General features: G+C 38.4%; 1 protein-coding gene across 4 annotated transcripts in view; it reads right to left on the bottom strand.

Annotated features, from left to right (window-relative positions):
* Positions 1-3,707: 3,707 nt before the first annotated feature.
* Positions 3,708-15,314, bottom strand: part of MIPOL1 (mirror-image polydactyly 1) — a 172,934-nt gene continuing 161,327 nt past the window's right edge. For all 4 annotated transcript variants that reach the window (XM_065753227.1, XM_065753195.1, XM_065753212.1 and 1 more), the window contains exon 12: positions 3,708-6,983. In XM_065753227.1, coding sequence (XP_065609299.1) covers positions 6,917-6,983 — 67 coding nt within the window. In that variant the 3' untranslated portion in view covers positions 3,708-6,916. The remainder of the gene's footprint in view (positions 6,984-15,314) is intronic.

Below are 15,314 nucleotides of genomic sequence, written 5' to 3' on the forward strand. Positions count from 1 at the left end.
TTCCTGGAATATTCTCTGTGCATTGTGACCAATTCTGATCATTCCCCATGTAAAGAAACCCATCACTGGAAAGAGATATTGTTTTTCACTTTCTTTTTAAATGTGTGCTTAAAATGGTTCAATATTTACTATTTTTATGCTTCTTTAAAACAGAAAAGCTTTAGGGATAGGGCAGGTGCCATTTCTATTGCTCAACCTGGGAGAAGCAAAGGAGACACTGCCAACTGCACATATTGATTTTACAGTGACCAAAGCAGCCAAATGCTAATTAAGAATGTTGTTTTATTCAAAATTTAGAACTGAGATATCTTGTCCATATCCTATGACACAGGAATACAGCTCTATATTTTTGAACTGTGTGCAAAGCTGGTGTCCCCACCAGAGAGAATACAATTAAGTGGTAGAATTGGTTTGCCAGTCTGGAGGTCATAACTTCAAGTGTTTCGTTTGATGCACCTCCATTTCAAAGTATGCTGATATAACAAATGCCATATGAGATCACATTCCAGACTTCGTCTTGTGTCTTCCTCTTTTGCTTGCCTGTACCACTAATGTTTGGTAACCTTTATTTGTAATACTGACACTTTCCCTGCACTAGTAGAATGCTAGGGGGAGGAAATATTTTTTCATTACATAAAGATGAAGACAAAATCTGATGATTTTATAGAGCATGTTAACACACAAAGTGAAGGTGATATTAGTGGTATGAGCGCATGTTGATGGAGACTTCCTACCACTTCTTATTCTGTTTCTACCCTAGCATATATCTACAGAGGCTGCACCTGTGTTATGTATGTTCTCTGAATAATCCAAATATTCAAGTGAAGATATTAGTTAACTTTTTGAAAAGCTGATTGTCACTTAGAAGTATTTGAAATCTGGCCTGATTTCAACTTAGACACTGGTAACCTCATTTCTCGTGGACTGATTTTTTGAAAACTGTTTACCTATTTGATCAGAAAGAACTGGTGAAATAGAAGCACTACTTCAGTGAAAGTCAAAAACTGTGAACAAAGGTCCTGAGGTTATAGACAATGAATTAGAGTGGTACCAAACTAGTTTTTCATTTTTGCAACTCAAGCTTTTGTTTTCTCTGTTCTGTTCTAAGTTTGGCTTTGAAAGTAGTTCTAGTAATACTTACTTCATAAGAAACAAAACAAAACAAAAAACCTCAAACCCTTAGCTTCCATCCTTTGAATTCTTTGGGAAACAATTACATTGTTCAGCCGAATGTGAAATACAGTATTCATATTCGAGTAGTAATCATCTTAAATTCATGTAACGTATTCTGCAAGGTTTACCAGGTGTGACAAATTCTCAGGTATGTTGCTATTTTACTGTATGACAATGGATCTGCTATAGCATGTTCAGAAGCCATTCAAATGCTTAGGAACTCCTGTGAATGTGGCACTGTTTGGACCTTTGGCCCCAGGTAACCATGGAGGAAACACGCCAAACTCCTCCTGATGACAGCTTCACAGAAAGGCGTGTGACCCTTTGCAGTTGGCTGTTGACTGGGCAACACACCAAAGCACGTGCACAATTGTAGTGGTATGCTCAAGTGTTTGTTGAACTGGGGATCTGGCAGGATTTAAACAAAATACGGTGTTTTCAATTTATACATTCTCACTTTTTTAAGATTCAGTACAACTTTCAGGTTAAAACCTATGAGAAAATAAAAGTGGAAATTGTTTTTAAAATAAAAATTTAGTCTAAACTTTGCACCCTCTCCCCCAGCATCTGCCAAGGGAATGAAAGACAGAAAAGAAAAACAACTCCAGGCAAAAGGTTTTCTTTTCCCCTGAGCTATTCTATTTTATCAGTTCAGTACTCATTCAACCTGCTCTCTTTATTGTCTGGCCCTGCACCCAGCATCAGGGTTAGTACTTATTTATCACAACACATAGAAAGACTAAGTGTGAGGCTCTGCAGGATTTGGCCAGAATTCTTGTATTGATTACTTTTACAAACAAGCCTTTGCCACTCACATGAAGACCTAAATTCTGAAAGCATTTCTGTACTTGCATTTCTGAAGTTTAGTTGAATAGAGTTGCCAGGTAAACGTGACCTTAAAAATTTATTAAGGTAAAGGCAATATTTGACAATTAAAAAAAACCAAACAACAAAAACAAAAACAAACACCTCCCCTAAAAACCTCAGCTCCTTTTGCAAAGACTATTTTAATAAAAGGATTACAAAATACAAAAGAGAGAGAGAGACAGGTAACCTGAGATGTAATTTTGGAATGCAAACTTTTCGTTCAAATGTGCAAGCTCAAACTTCACAAATGTTTAAAATATTTGAGTTTTTCAAATGGTGCCAAAATAAACCATGTCTTTTCTAAAGACTACATATTTAGCTAGGCACTGGCAGTGTAAATCTTTCAACCATTTCAAGCACTTGTTTAAAAGCCTCCCAGAACACGTGTGCTCCTAACAAAATTGAAGAATTAAATGTTTAGACCACTGAAGCTCAACAGCTGACTTCTAATCAGCCTAATATGAGAACACCACTTCGTTTTTTAGACTTATGAATGCACTTTATTTACCAATGCATGAGAAGAACAAACAAGGGAAGTTCAGCTCTGTAGACCCGATGTGAAATGATATGATGATAAGTGTCAGCACATTAACACTGTGATCATAGTGAGATCAGTATCAGTGAAATTGTAAGTCAGAGACTTCACGTGTCTTGTAGCTTACTTCTGTATGTGAAGAAAATCTTGTGGAGTACAAATTAGAAAGAAGAAGAAGAAAAAAATGCTAGCAGCCTTCATCAGGAAGTATTCTAAATGAATAAAATAATAGCACAGAAAAATCTTGACATTTAGATAGCAAGTTCATTCGTGTATGTGGATTAAGGATATTACAATTCTTGATCATTTTATAAGAGAATTTATAAAGCCATTCGATTTGAAAACTAAGGTGAATGTCTGTAAAGCGTTCTGTGATAATAAAAAATAGGTAAACAAGTGTGTCAGTGACAGCATATTGACATTACTAAACTATTTCAATATGATGGCTTATTTATAAGAGCTGCTTTCATGTTCTCCTACATTAATGGTTAACTAATGAACTTTATTTTATTGTGAAAATATTTAAAGGAAAATCAAACCAAATTCATCTATGGAATTCTGCTAACACGATCAATCTGGCTCTGAATTTCCAAGTATCAGTAGTTTTCCTTACACTAGTGCAGAAAACCACGCTACTTGTTTTGGGTTGTGGGCTGAATGAAAAACATCACTAAACAACTGAAGGTCCACAGTTCTTTTCGGTTAAAGTTGATTTGTCATAATATTGTTAATTAGTGTGGGCTTAGGGAAGGCTTACTATGAATATAATTACAGTGCTGAAAAGCATTAATAACGCTTTTATCCCAAGCCAACATGATGCTATTTACATATTTTACCCTGGCATATTGCAGAAATGGCTCCCAATGCAAGCATGCTGCAGGATCATCAAGAGAAACATAGGAAATCTCACCGGGGATGAGAGTTCCTGAGCATCTCAGTGCTCTTCAAAACAACAGGGACACTAATTTGACCAGTAATTACAACTGTCTCCATAAGCACTGCTCATGGTGAGACACCTTTCATCATTGGCAGAAAAACAAATTGCTACTTCTGTTACTTAATCTGATACAAGCTCATCTTTCTCCACAAGTTAGGACAGAAGTGACTTCTCCATGTCTGCTATATAGGGCAGGCCTTCATAGCATTGCACAGACATCAATCACTCCTCATTGAACAAACTGCACAACAAAAGCCAATTAATCTGTGTTATCATTATTGCCTATTTCTACATGCCGGATCAGAGTTCCTGCCCTCATTACACTGAAAGACAAAACTCAGACTGAGTTCACTGAGGCCAGAAATCCACCTGAAGGCACCAAGGGCTGGGCCTCTATTTCTGGAACTGCCCAAACTTTGTCATTCACAGCAGTGGGTGAAGTAGTGAAAGTGTTTTGCCTTTAACCCACAGAGGTGCCTCAGAGTCCCCCCAGGCTGCCTGTGTGCCCCTCCAGGGGCTTCATGCCTTTTACAACTGTCACTACAGGATTTGCTGAGGACCTCACAGCAGGCTACGAGCAAGAATTCAGAATCTTCACCTCCCAGCTCAGCCAGTTTCCCAAAGTCTTTTCCAAAAGAAGACAAACTTTTCTAGCTGAATTTTAAAAATTAATATCTAATTTAATTATTATTAAAAGTAATATATCCACAGGGTGATTAGGAAAAAAAAAAGCTAACTTAAAAGCTTATTACATCTCATGGTCACTTGGTATAAGATGGAAGACAGAATCAGGAAATATTTTTTACCTTAGGTACAACATGTCAAAAAAGAAAATAATGAATCAAATGTACCATAGAAATGTACTGAATCAAGTATTACCCACAACAAGAAGCGTGAAGATGCTACTTTCCTAAACAAAACCAGCTGACACAAGAGGGGGGAGGGCAAACAGCTCCATTTGGAGCCTGCACTTAGACAGCAATTTGCTCAGAGGAGGGACTTGGGGCAAGGGGAGGAAGTCTGATACACCTGGGGAGGAGGAACCTAGCACATTCATGCATAGAAAACAAGCCATGATTAAGTAAACTTGCATTTCCCAGGTAGAACACAATCTCCCTCAACACAGCTGCCAAAGGAGTAAGATGGAAAACCTTCACATGGAAAAACATGTAGTTAAAAGTTAGCTTAAAACAAAAGCTAACCATAAATGTATCATTTTCACAGTGAAGGTGAGCTACCTTAATGCCCTACAGAGATCTTTGCCAGACCCCACACTGTTCAACTTACATAAGAAATTGCCTTGAAAAGGGGTTTAATTTGGAGATGGTAATATTTGCTGATGGTACTCTGTTCCTGTAGTAGTAAAGAATGAGCTGTGGAATAGGAACTAGTGGTAATCAGTCAGGGAATGCACAGTAATACAGCAGCTGAGCATTCAGAAGATGGTTCTGATTCTGTACACCCCATGATGAATCCTGAACTGGATATTATAACTGAAGAATAAGATCTAAAGTTATTATTATTATTATAGAAGTACTAACTAAAAAGACATAAACTGTCCTAAAGAAATTCTGATGCTAAAACAATTACAAATAGCTTAGAGAATAAAACAGAAAACATAATTATGACACCTGTTAAAGTCACAGGTTGAATACCATGCACAAATCCTGCTCTATCTCCATAAAAACACTGAAGAACTAGGAAAGAAACAGATTAGCATGACAATTCAAGTTAAAAACATGAGACAGCTCCTTTTCGAGAGACTCAGGCTCCTTTTTATATCACAAGGGACATAAAAATGGTACAAACAAGGAATTCAGTGTTTCTGTAAAAGAAAAGTTATAATATTTCCTCAAGCAAAATTGGCTTAACAGTGCTGACAGTTCAGGTGATCTTTTTTTACAACTAGGGATCCAAGGTTCAGTGAGGACAGTGGAAAAAAGAGCTTTGAGTTTTCTGAATGCAGAGCAGGAGCACGCCAGAGAGGCAGAAGAGGCTGGGTGCTGGGTTGATGGGCTTCTGGTCTGGAAGCATTAAACTTTCTTCCAATTGAATACATTTTGTGGAGAGACTTCAGCCTCACTGGCTATCTCAGGATTGACCAAAGGTCAAAAAGGAGCTCATCAGGAGTTTCTAAACTGACCCTGGATAAATTTGGCTTGAAGGAATGCTACTTATTTCCCTGCAAGGGGCCAGGTTTGGTGGGCATCTGCCCTGAGCTGACTTTTCTGTTCACCTTTAGTTGTGTGATAAAGATATGCAGAATACATGGAGATATTTGTCTCCCAAACATACATCTAGGGCCGCCTCTCTTATATATGTGGGTAAGGTCTACAATGACTATGTACCTGCAATTTTCCTCCTCGCTCCTTTTGTTTTCTCCCTCTCTGTAGGATTTTATCCTTCAGCCATCAAGTTCCCTTCCAGGGTACTTTGGGAGTCGGCTAAGCAGAGGGCTGGTCCAACCCAGATGGTACTCCCGCACCACAGAGCAATCAGAGGTCAAGATAAAGCTGGGAAAATGTACTTGCAGGTAACGCATGAACCACTCACCTTACACTGAATAGGTGCGTTCTGACTCTTAAAAGTGATTTCTGAACACCTGAAGGATTTCTCCTATAGGAAAGGACAGAGGAGTAACCAAAAACAAACCAGGAAACCTTCCCCACTGTCTGAGATACTTCAGAATGTCACAAGACGTTCACACAGCAATTTATGGTTATTTATGCAGTTGTTCCTCCAGTGAAACCTAACTGTACATTTCTTTTGAAGCTATTCTGAAAATGCCATGTACTCTAATAATTATCCAAGTGTTGTATAAAGCTATATGTCCATCCTTCCCTTACGTGTAGCTATGGTTACTAGCTTCAATTCAATGGGCTACAAGTAAAGAGGGAAAAAATCTCCCATACAGTAGTCAGAGCTATTTCTTGAATGTAAACTTATTTTATCAATTACTGTACAAATACTGGGCTGTTTGCAGTTTCATAAATAACACAAGGAATTCAAATTTTGAAGTTGCTTTCCAGGATTTTGCACCTGAAGCTGGTGGTATTTGAACACACGGTCAAGCTGTGCCTTGCTTGCAGCAGACTGCAGTCTAGTAACCCTGATGGAACAGACTGTTAAAATAAGCATCTACATCATTTTTCACAGTACACAGAGCCACAATGCATCTGCTTAAAAACAAATAAATGTTTGCAGTGAAACATTTCAACAAATCACAGAACTCAGCAGCAAAGTAGTTAAACATTTATGATTTGATTTTATCTCAGCTTGGAATGTCGCTGGAGTGTCCCACTTCTAACAACTGTTTGCTAAGTTAAGGCTTTAGTGTTTACATAGTGCTGAATGAAGCAGCCTGGTCACCAGATGTGAATGCTTCCTTAGACTGGAGCTTTCAATCAGATCACGGTCCTAATGGTCCCTGCTCCAACCTTCTTCCTCAGGACGTCCACCAGCCTTTCCAACCTGAGAGGGGGCAGGGGAGAGGGAAAGGAGAAAAAAAAAAGGAAGCTAACGTTAGGAATGTTCTGGCTGAAAGAGACAGTGTTTGCACTGAACCAAGCTGTCCTGGTGGTGGTCACGCTCAGAAACAAAGCACTACTGTAAAAGAGAGACATTAAGGGAAAACACAGACAACTTACAGATAACTTTTCAACCTAAAATCCAACCCACTCACAGTCAGTCATATATACCAACTTGCTTTTCTTTTGTAGTGTATGGAGTATATGAATCCCCATAAGGAACTAACACAAAACCCTGTGCAGTAATTGTGGTGCAAATACCCTTTGGTATTAGTACAATATTCAGTTCTTGCTCTTTTAAAAAATTGGGGAGTTCATACCTCTTTTTAAACTTAACACTTAGCTGTTGTTTCCCTTTAAAATGTACCCTGCTGTTATCCAGCAGTGCAAGATATTTTTATTGCTCGATTGGTAAATTTGTGCCCAAACCCCATGTGTTTTATGTCAGAAGCTTTTTCAAAATGCATGACAAGCAAAGTTTCTGATGTGCACAATGATATTTGAAGGTGGCCTTCAAATGTTATAAAGACTACAGAAAAATTAACAGCCAAAATAATTGGGCCAGAGAGCCATTTAATGCTTAATTTTAATGATCAGTCTATAAGCATGTCCAGCATCTTGGTGGCTTAATTTGTTCTTTCCTTTTGTAGGTAGAGAAACACAAAGGGCTAAATTTGTTCAGGGTTTTCCCATTTGCATGGCTTTATTTCAGCACTTCAGTAATCTTGCATTTAAGCTAGTTCTTCAACTTTGTGGAATTCTTCCATTAAAGCTCTCCTACAGATAAACTAACTATACATTGCTAGGCACTGCGAGTAGTGAAACACTTTCAGAGTAGTAACCAGCATATTATGCACACAGCTTCTATAATGGATAAAAAAGAAGCATAAGTTCAAGTAGCTGTATTCACTACTGCAAAGTTGACCGTTGCTTCTTATCTGAAAAGACAGGGTTTGTTTTTTTTTTATTTTTATATTATATACCATAAGGAATGTAGATAGGAAGTAAAAAAATAACACCACTTTATCAAAACTGTAAAATGCATTTTATCTAATGCCTGTATCAGTGCAGGAAAACTAGTTAACACATTTTGGTTTTAATGCCACAAGTCGTGACTAACACGCATGGTACGCACTGAAACACTCTTGTTTTCCAGGAACCACAAAGTGACATGAAACTACACCTCTTATTGTACTCACCAGGTGACTTAATTCCTGAAACTTGATTAAGAATTCACCACCCTAATGCAATTATCAGGCACTGGGAAATGCATGTGGAAAGTTCACCTGGTTCTAGTTGTTCCACAGGGACTCTAAAGAATCAGCTTTTAATGACTTCAATTTCACTTTTTAGGTATAGGTAAAGAGTTACTGCTTAGCCATGTCTCTCCCTCCTATTGTCCATGTACTGATTGTCCTTTTTTAACCAATCAGTCCATTTTTTCCTGTTCTGTAACATAAATCTATGGCACTTCGTCTTTCTGGAGGCACTTCCCAGACAGTTTTAAACCACTGCAGTCTGTTAATGCGAGTATGAAATTGGGGATTTTCCAGCATATTTACTCCTTAAAGTGGATGAATCTATGTTTTCTGGGCTCTAAGAGTTTTAATTCATAGTTACTGATAAGTCACCCTTTCTTAAGCTCCTCCTCCTGAAATGTTTCCCTGTTAAATCACCTCTCAGCCCATGTGTAACTTCAGGAAAGAATGATAGATCAACCCTCAATATCAACAGCAGTGAGGACCTTCTACCCTCTATGTTTAGAAGCCCCACTGCAGCTTTCTTACCACTTTAAACATCACTGGAGGTCTTTCTCTCTCTCTCTCTCTCTCACACACACACACACACACACACACACACTAAAACCTTCTGTAATGTGCTTCAGGACATTAAGGAAAAGAGTAACATTTAAAACAGAAGGTTTGGGCTGCTAATTGTTTCCTGATAAACAGAAAGCAGAAACAGCAAAATCCAAAACCAGAGCTTATTAAAATCTCTGCTCAGTCAAAAAGAAATCGTGTAGCTTACGGAAGAGGGGTAAAAATGTATTTAATGATTGAGGTTTCCTTCAGGGATTCAGGTTAGGGGTCCTACAGTTGGGCTCAGCTGTGCCCCGCACTGGGACCAGCCAATGGCACTGCACACGACAGCATGCAAGTTAGAGAGAAGCTATTCTTGTTTGAAGAGAAATGCCACTGGGATGAAAGTAGATGTCTTCTGTTTAACCTTGAAACTGTCAGGCTTCATAGAAAATAATGAGGCTTAACAATCATAGATTCTGCCTTTCAGATGAATGATGACTGAAATCATCAAAATTAGGTATCCAGCACCAAATACAAACCGTGCAGGGCTTATTTGCCTTTTGTTTCAGCCATGTGTGGATTTGCAAATTTATTTATTCTTTATTAGAAAAAAGAAAAAAAAAATGCAGCAGGGGATTAAGAAACCATACCTTTGAAAGAGATTTAAACAATAATGTAAAAGAGAAACTGTAACAGCTATTTATAAGATAAAAAAACAGAGGGCAAAATTCACCCCTACACAGACACAAGACCCAATATACCACTGAAATCCCACTTAAGCCTACAAAATAATGCTATGGGCTGAATCAGTGCTTAATAACTCTTGATACAGGCCTCAGGGGGCTTTTCGGAACGATAATCCTGGACTCTTTGTTCACCCAGGGCCCAACTCTACCATTCTGACTCACACTAAGCAACATTTTTCTTTGTGAGTAATAAAAGACAGCTAATAAGGCCATTTGTGTAAGCGAGGCACTACCTGTTAGGGGTGAGGAAGACAGAATCACCCCTTCATAGCCAGGCTTTGCATCAAGGCTGGTGGGTTACTGCAGGCAGCTCCTTTTGGAAAGTGAGAATCTTAATCTGCAATGAACTGAAGGAACAGTGTGATCCCTCAACATCAAAACTAACTGAAATGTCTCAGCAGCCAAATGAGATGTGCTGGGAACTACCTTAAAAGTCCCAAGGTCTGCAGAGTTTGATTAAAAATACAGAGGGCAGCGACCTGGAGAAAGCACCTTCTATTGCTTTGTGCCATCATGATTTACCTACCAGTACAGCCTCACCATATTTTAGTTCACTGAAAGCAGCACTGACTACACTTGATGGTATCCTAAAACACATTTAGCAAATGAAGGCTTCTTCTCCTTGTGAATAAACACTCTGTAGTATAAATGCAGTCTGCAATATGATGCTCGGGAGAAGTGAGCAAAAGACTCATCACTGTGAAGAGTCTTGAAATGCTGCCTGAACATGAATGTTGCCAGCTGCATCTTTTTCAAGACAGATCCTCCACCATTCTCAGCAGTTATTTCAAATTGCATTCTCTTACTGCCTATATAGCTGACAAAAGTCTATATAGAGTGTATGATGTTACAGTGAATACTCTTACATATTTCCTGAACTGACTGACAAAATAATTTGACTGTTAGCAGTGCTTCATAGAGTTTTATTCCCTTGAGTGTAACCATTTTGATCCCAGAATCAGCTTCAATAATACTTAAAATTCTTACTGTCAGAGAAGTTTCAGGAGCCCAGAAGCTAGATGTAGAGTTGCAAAAATAGTATCTTCTGGTGCAACCACCCTCTCTACTGCAGATTGCTGAAGAAATCCAGCATTGAACTGGAGTTTGGGATCAGGAAAAACTCAGAAATCATCTACATTCACATAGCTCCTCCCACACTGCTACATTTTTGACCAAAACAACTAATTCCAAATGAAAGCAGTGGCCTTTATCCACAAGTTCTGTACATGACAGAATTGCAGCATTGTAGACTGATCTTCCAGGACATCATGCCCAGGAAATAGCCAAAATGTATGCTCAACTGAAAAGAAACCCGATGAACGCATCCTTCAAGTAGCCTATACCCTAATCTACAAAGCAATATAAAAACTAGCAGAAAACAATAGCTTCTACCTGCATGGGGGGGGGTTAAGTGATAAAAACAAAACCCTCCTGGATTTTGAAATGCTACATAAAGGCTTATAAACCTAAACTATAACCCTTGGTTATCTTTCCAATAGATAAGATTAGGTTTAGACTATGAAGATGGCCTTACTTGCATGATTTCTGGCTTCTTGTGGAATGTGTTTTGCTAACACTAATTCCCTTTAGAAACCAAGCATTTAAAAATACATTGGATAAATAAAATGCATTAGACAAAAACATTACAAACAATTTAGCAGCTGAGCTCAGTGAATAACTGTCTGCTCACTGTGTGGTTGCACAAAAAAAATCACTTAATTTCACCTCAGTATGAAAAAAAAACCCTTTCCTTTTTCTCTCCTTTCGTTTGGTTTTCCTCTAGGATATATTTCATTGAATCCTATACAGTGTTTTTTTTGGTTTTTTGTTTTTGATTTTCAAAAGTCAAGGAAATTAGTGACACAGAGAGAAGAGGCTGCTTTGATACGAGGACCCTCCTAGAACTAGTCACTTGGACAGTGCCTCATTTACTCATGAGGCCAGAGGGAACTGGTTCAGATCTGAGATTTGTAGGAGGGAGCCAGACCCCAGTTGCTTCCCTCTTCAGGAAGCAGCACTGTGCTAACACTGGATCCATAGGGATTGTTTTCATTTCAGTCATGGAAGCTGTTCTCTTAGAATAAAATACTTAAATATTCACAGCACCAAATCCTGAAACATACAAGCAAGGCCTTGCAGTAGATGGCCTGCCATGCTACAAAGGGACCTCTCTCTTGCTCTCTGTGTGGGTCAGTGAAACTTCAACTATTCTTATTCCTAAATTTAAATATTACTTTTGTCGCCACTGCTTTTAGAAAAATAATAAGTTCTAACTGATAAACTAAAAAAAAAAATTACCTGGTTGCATTTAATAGGTCATTTACCAGCCTATAGTAATTCCTTTGTAAGTCATCATTCTGCTAACAACTACACAGGCTTAGAAAGACCAGTTTCCTAACTGCCTAACCAAGTTTCCTCTGCACCTTTTGCATTGGATTCTGGGTAGTCAGCAGTGGTTTTAAACGTGATGCCAGAATTACTAGGTAGAATTCTGTGCTCTGTAGTAGACAGGTGGCTAGACTAACTGGTATAAAAGGTCTTCAAAGACAAGTCTTAAAGACTGATTTAGCAGCATCAGCAAACTCTAAACTGTGGTACACCACAGAATTGAATCTGATTACTCTAGGCACTGCTGCCAATTCCTGCCTGACCAATACTGGTTGTAATGTCACTCCAAAAAGTATATTCCATTAAACTTAGAGACTTTAAATTTGGAAGGGCAAGCCATTCTATCTCTGAAAAGCCCTGTCACAAAACAAGCATTCCTACTAAATCCCTTTCAGCATCTTCTCAGCCCAAAAGAGTAATTCAGTATATGATTAAACTTAGAAGCAAATACAGCCAGTTGGGCTCCTGACAGCAGACATATTTCAAAATAAACCTGGCTTACACAGGCCTTGGCTAAAATATTAAGCCTTTATCTGTAGCCCACAATAACTAATCTTGTCAAATTGTTTGCTCTCTACCTTCTGTTTGGAAGATTATGAGCTAGCTCACCATTACTATTCTCCTTGTGCCATCACCAGCAGCAGGAAAAGTAAGTGATAAACACAGTCTATTTTGACAACATTTCTCTCTACTTTGCATTAATGATGACTGCTACACAGAATACTGTGTACAGAATGTACAGAATAATACTGAATCAGGACTTCTGCATCCGTACCTGATTTAATGCCACCTCGTGTAAGGTATTGCTCCTTTTTTGCTTCCAAATGCTTTCTCAGGACAGCGTACACCAATTGTCTAAAATAAATGAGCTTATGAGAAAGAAAAATAAACCCTGAAATCATCATGCCATAGCACCATCTGCTTCAGTATACTGAAATCTACAATATACTTGTCCTTTATATCAGACAGGGACCTGTACTGCTGGATCCAACTTTCAGATCTGAGCATGTGCCTGTCGTTAAAGAGTTAAAAACCAAAAAGTAATTGAAATAGAGAATATATTTGCATACTGGAGGCCAAATGATACTCATCATGTTATTTAATCAGATCACAGAACTTCACCTAATCAACTCCAGATACAGTCCCATAGTTTATATACTGATTTGTGCAAAGTTCACTACTCTTACTTGTGCAAGAAAACTAGTTTCTATACATCCTTCCATAAGCTTGAAATACTTTTAGAACTGACAGTTAATGTTTCCATTCTCTTGGTCTCACAGCCTCTTTTCTAGGAGAAATCTTGACATGTAAGCCTACTCTTTACTGTGACAGCATTTCTGCATAGTTTGTGCTGATACAATAGGTAGGCAAGACTCTCTCAGATTTTCTTGCTGGAACTTTCCGTCATCTGTCTGAGAAAAGCTAGCAATTTTACTTTATTGCTAGTGTATCTTCACCACAGAACGTACTCTGTCACAGTTTTTATTAATTTGAAAAGACGAAAGAAAGCTGATACTTCCTATCAGCTCCTGATGAACACTAGTCCTGCCCTTTGGTAATAACGAAAAGTATCTTTAGAGAATCACGATTTACAAGCAGGCTTATTCTGTCTCTGAACATTTCCCCACCTTCTTTTTGAGAGCAATATAGTTTCAGAAAAGCAAACATTCTTTCCTTTGAACACTCACAATCTGTAAGGATGGTCAGAAATGTTATGTGTTTAAAAGGCAGACATCAAGTCTATTTTGCATCATGCACATTTTGCATGTGGCAAAAACAGCATGCAGAGAAGGGAAATGACTTACTGAAGCTCAGCCAACCAAGAAGACTGAAAAGACATGCTTTTTTTTTTTTTTTTCTTGTTTGACTTTATATACAAGTAGTGTTGAGCTGGGCTGGGTTCCTCATGTGTGTGCACGCATGCACATACATACAAGATGCACAGGAATAAATGCCTACAGAATTAGAGTATAAAATTGCTGGATTTGGAGCTCATTTCTCTTGGCTACTTAACCCTCTTATTCCACATTCAGCTAAGATGTACTTTGGTAAATGCAGAAAGGACCTACTTTGTAGAAAGTTTTGTTTTGTTATAAATTCCTCTTCAGGAATATTAAAAAATGTCAAGAACAACTAATATGCTCAAAAGAAAGAGATGGGATTTCTCATGCAGGAACAGCAGTCTGATAATACTTTATAAGAATCTGTAGGAAATGGAGTTACTAAGAGACTTGAAACTTTAAAGGGATCAGTATGAGATAAGTCACCATATAATACCATTCTGTGTATTTCTAACAAGCTTTCCTTGTGGGGCCAGGTCTGAACTTTTCAGTTGCCAGTCCCACCCCTTTTGAGCACATTCTAGTCAAGTACTGCTTACAGCAAGTTCATAAAATCTCAAATACTGATGCATTGCTCAGGCTGTTTCCCAAGCCCACCCCATCAAAGCACAACTTTGGCCGACACTTCTTGATATCATAAACAATGAAGACAACTTTAGCTTTTCAGGAGTCCACAAATATCTTACAAAATATCTATACATTATGATGCAGACTTGCTGGCTCTAGGCAGCTCTCAGTTCTGTCTCCCTGAGTTGATCCCATCCTTGTGACCAAGAGCAACCTGGAACTGGTGGCAAAAAATATTCATTCCCATAAAACACTGTCAAATTCCTTCCCTATACACTAAAATAATTACATTTAAATAGGTTTGATATATTTTGACAGACATTCTCTCCTGTGTAACTCACATGATGTTGTCCACATTGGAACAATTTCTGTGGAATTGGAGAGATCGAAGAACAATAGAAAAGATTTTGGATGCAAGAAGAAAGGATTCAGTGGAGCTCCCAGTTGTGATAAACCCTTCATAACGGGCTCAGTCTGGTAGCTGAGCTCCCCACCCATCCGGTTTAAGGCAAGAGTGCCCACAGACTTCTCCTGGAGCAGTCTTTCCTCAGTAGTGGATCAACAAAAAAAATAAAATAAAAAAAAAAGGATGAAACATCATCTACTTCTCTTAGTATGACAGATAGATGTTATCAGCATGAAGCTTATTATGGTGATGTTGCAATGGAGTCCTACGTGTAGGGACAAAACCAGAAAAATGCCTCACTGTTCATTCACACATAAAAAATGGGATTTAAACATACTGGCTGAGAATCAGAGTCACAGACTAAAGTATCTTCTATGAATGTGTAGTCTTCCTTAAAACACATCAAAGACCTTACACAGTGTTACCAACCATTTGAAGCCATGAAAGTAAAAACAAGTCTTCCCACTTCTAAACCTCAGTAAGCTATCTCCAGAAGCAGGTACCTGAATTGTCTCCAACTGCCTC

The sequence above is a fragment of the Cyrtonyx montezumae genome, unplaced genomic scaffold (assembly GCF_038088225.1).
Source record: "Cyrtonyx montezumae isolate F1298 unplaced genomic scaffold, pur_monq_1.0 scaffold_10, whole genome shotgun sequence".
Taxonomy (NCBI): Eukaryota; Metazoa; Chordata; class Aves; order Galliformes; family Odontophoridae; genus Cyrtonyx; species Cyrtonyx montezumae.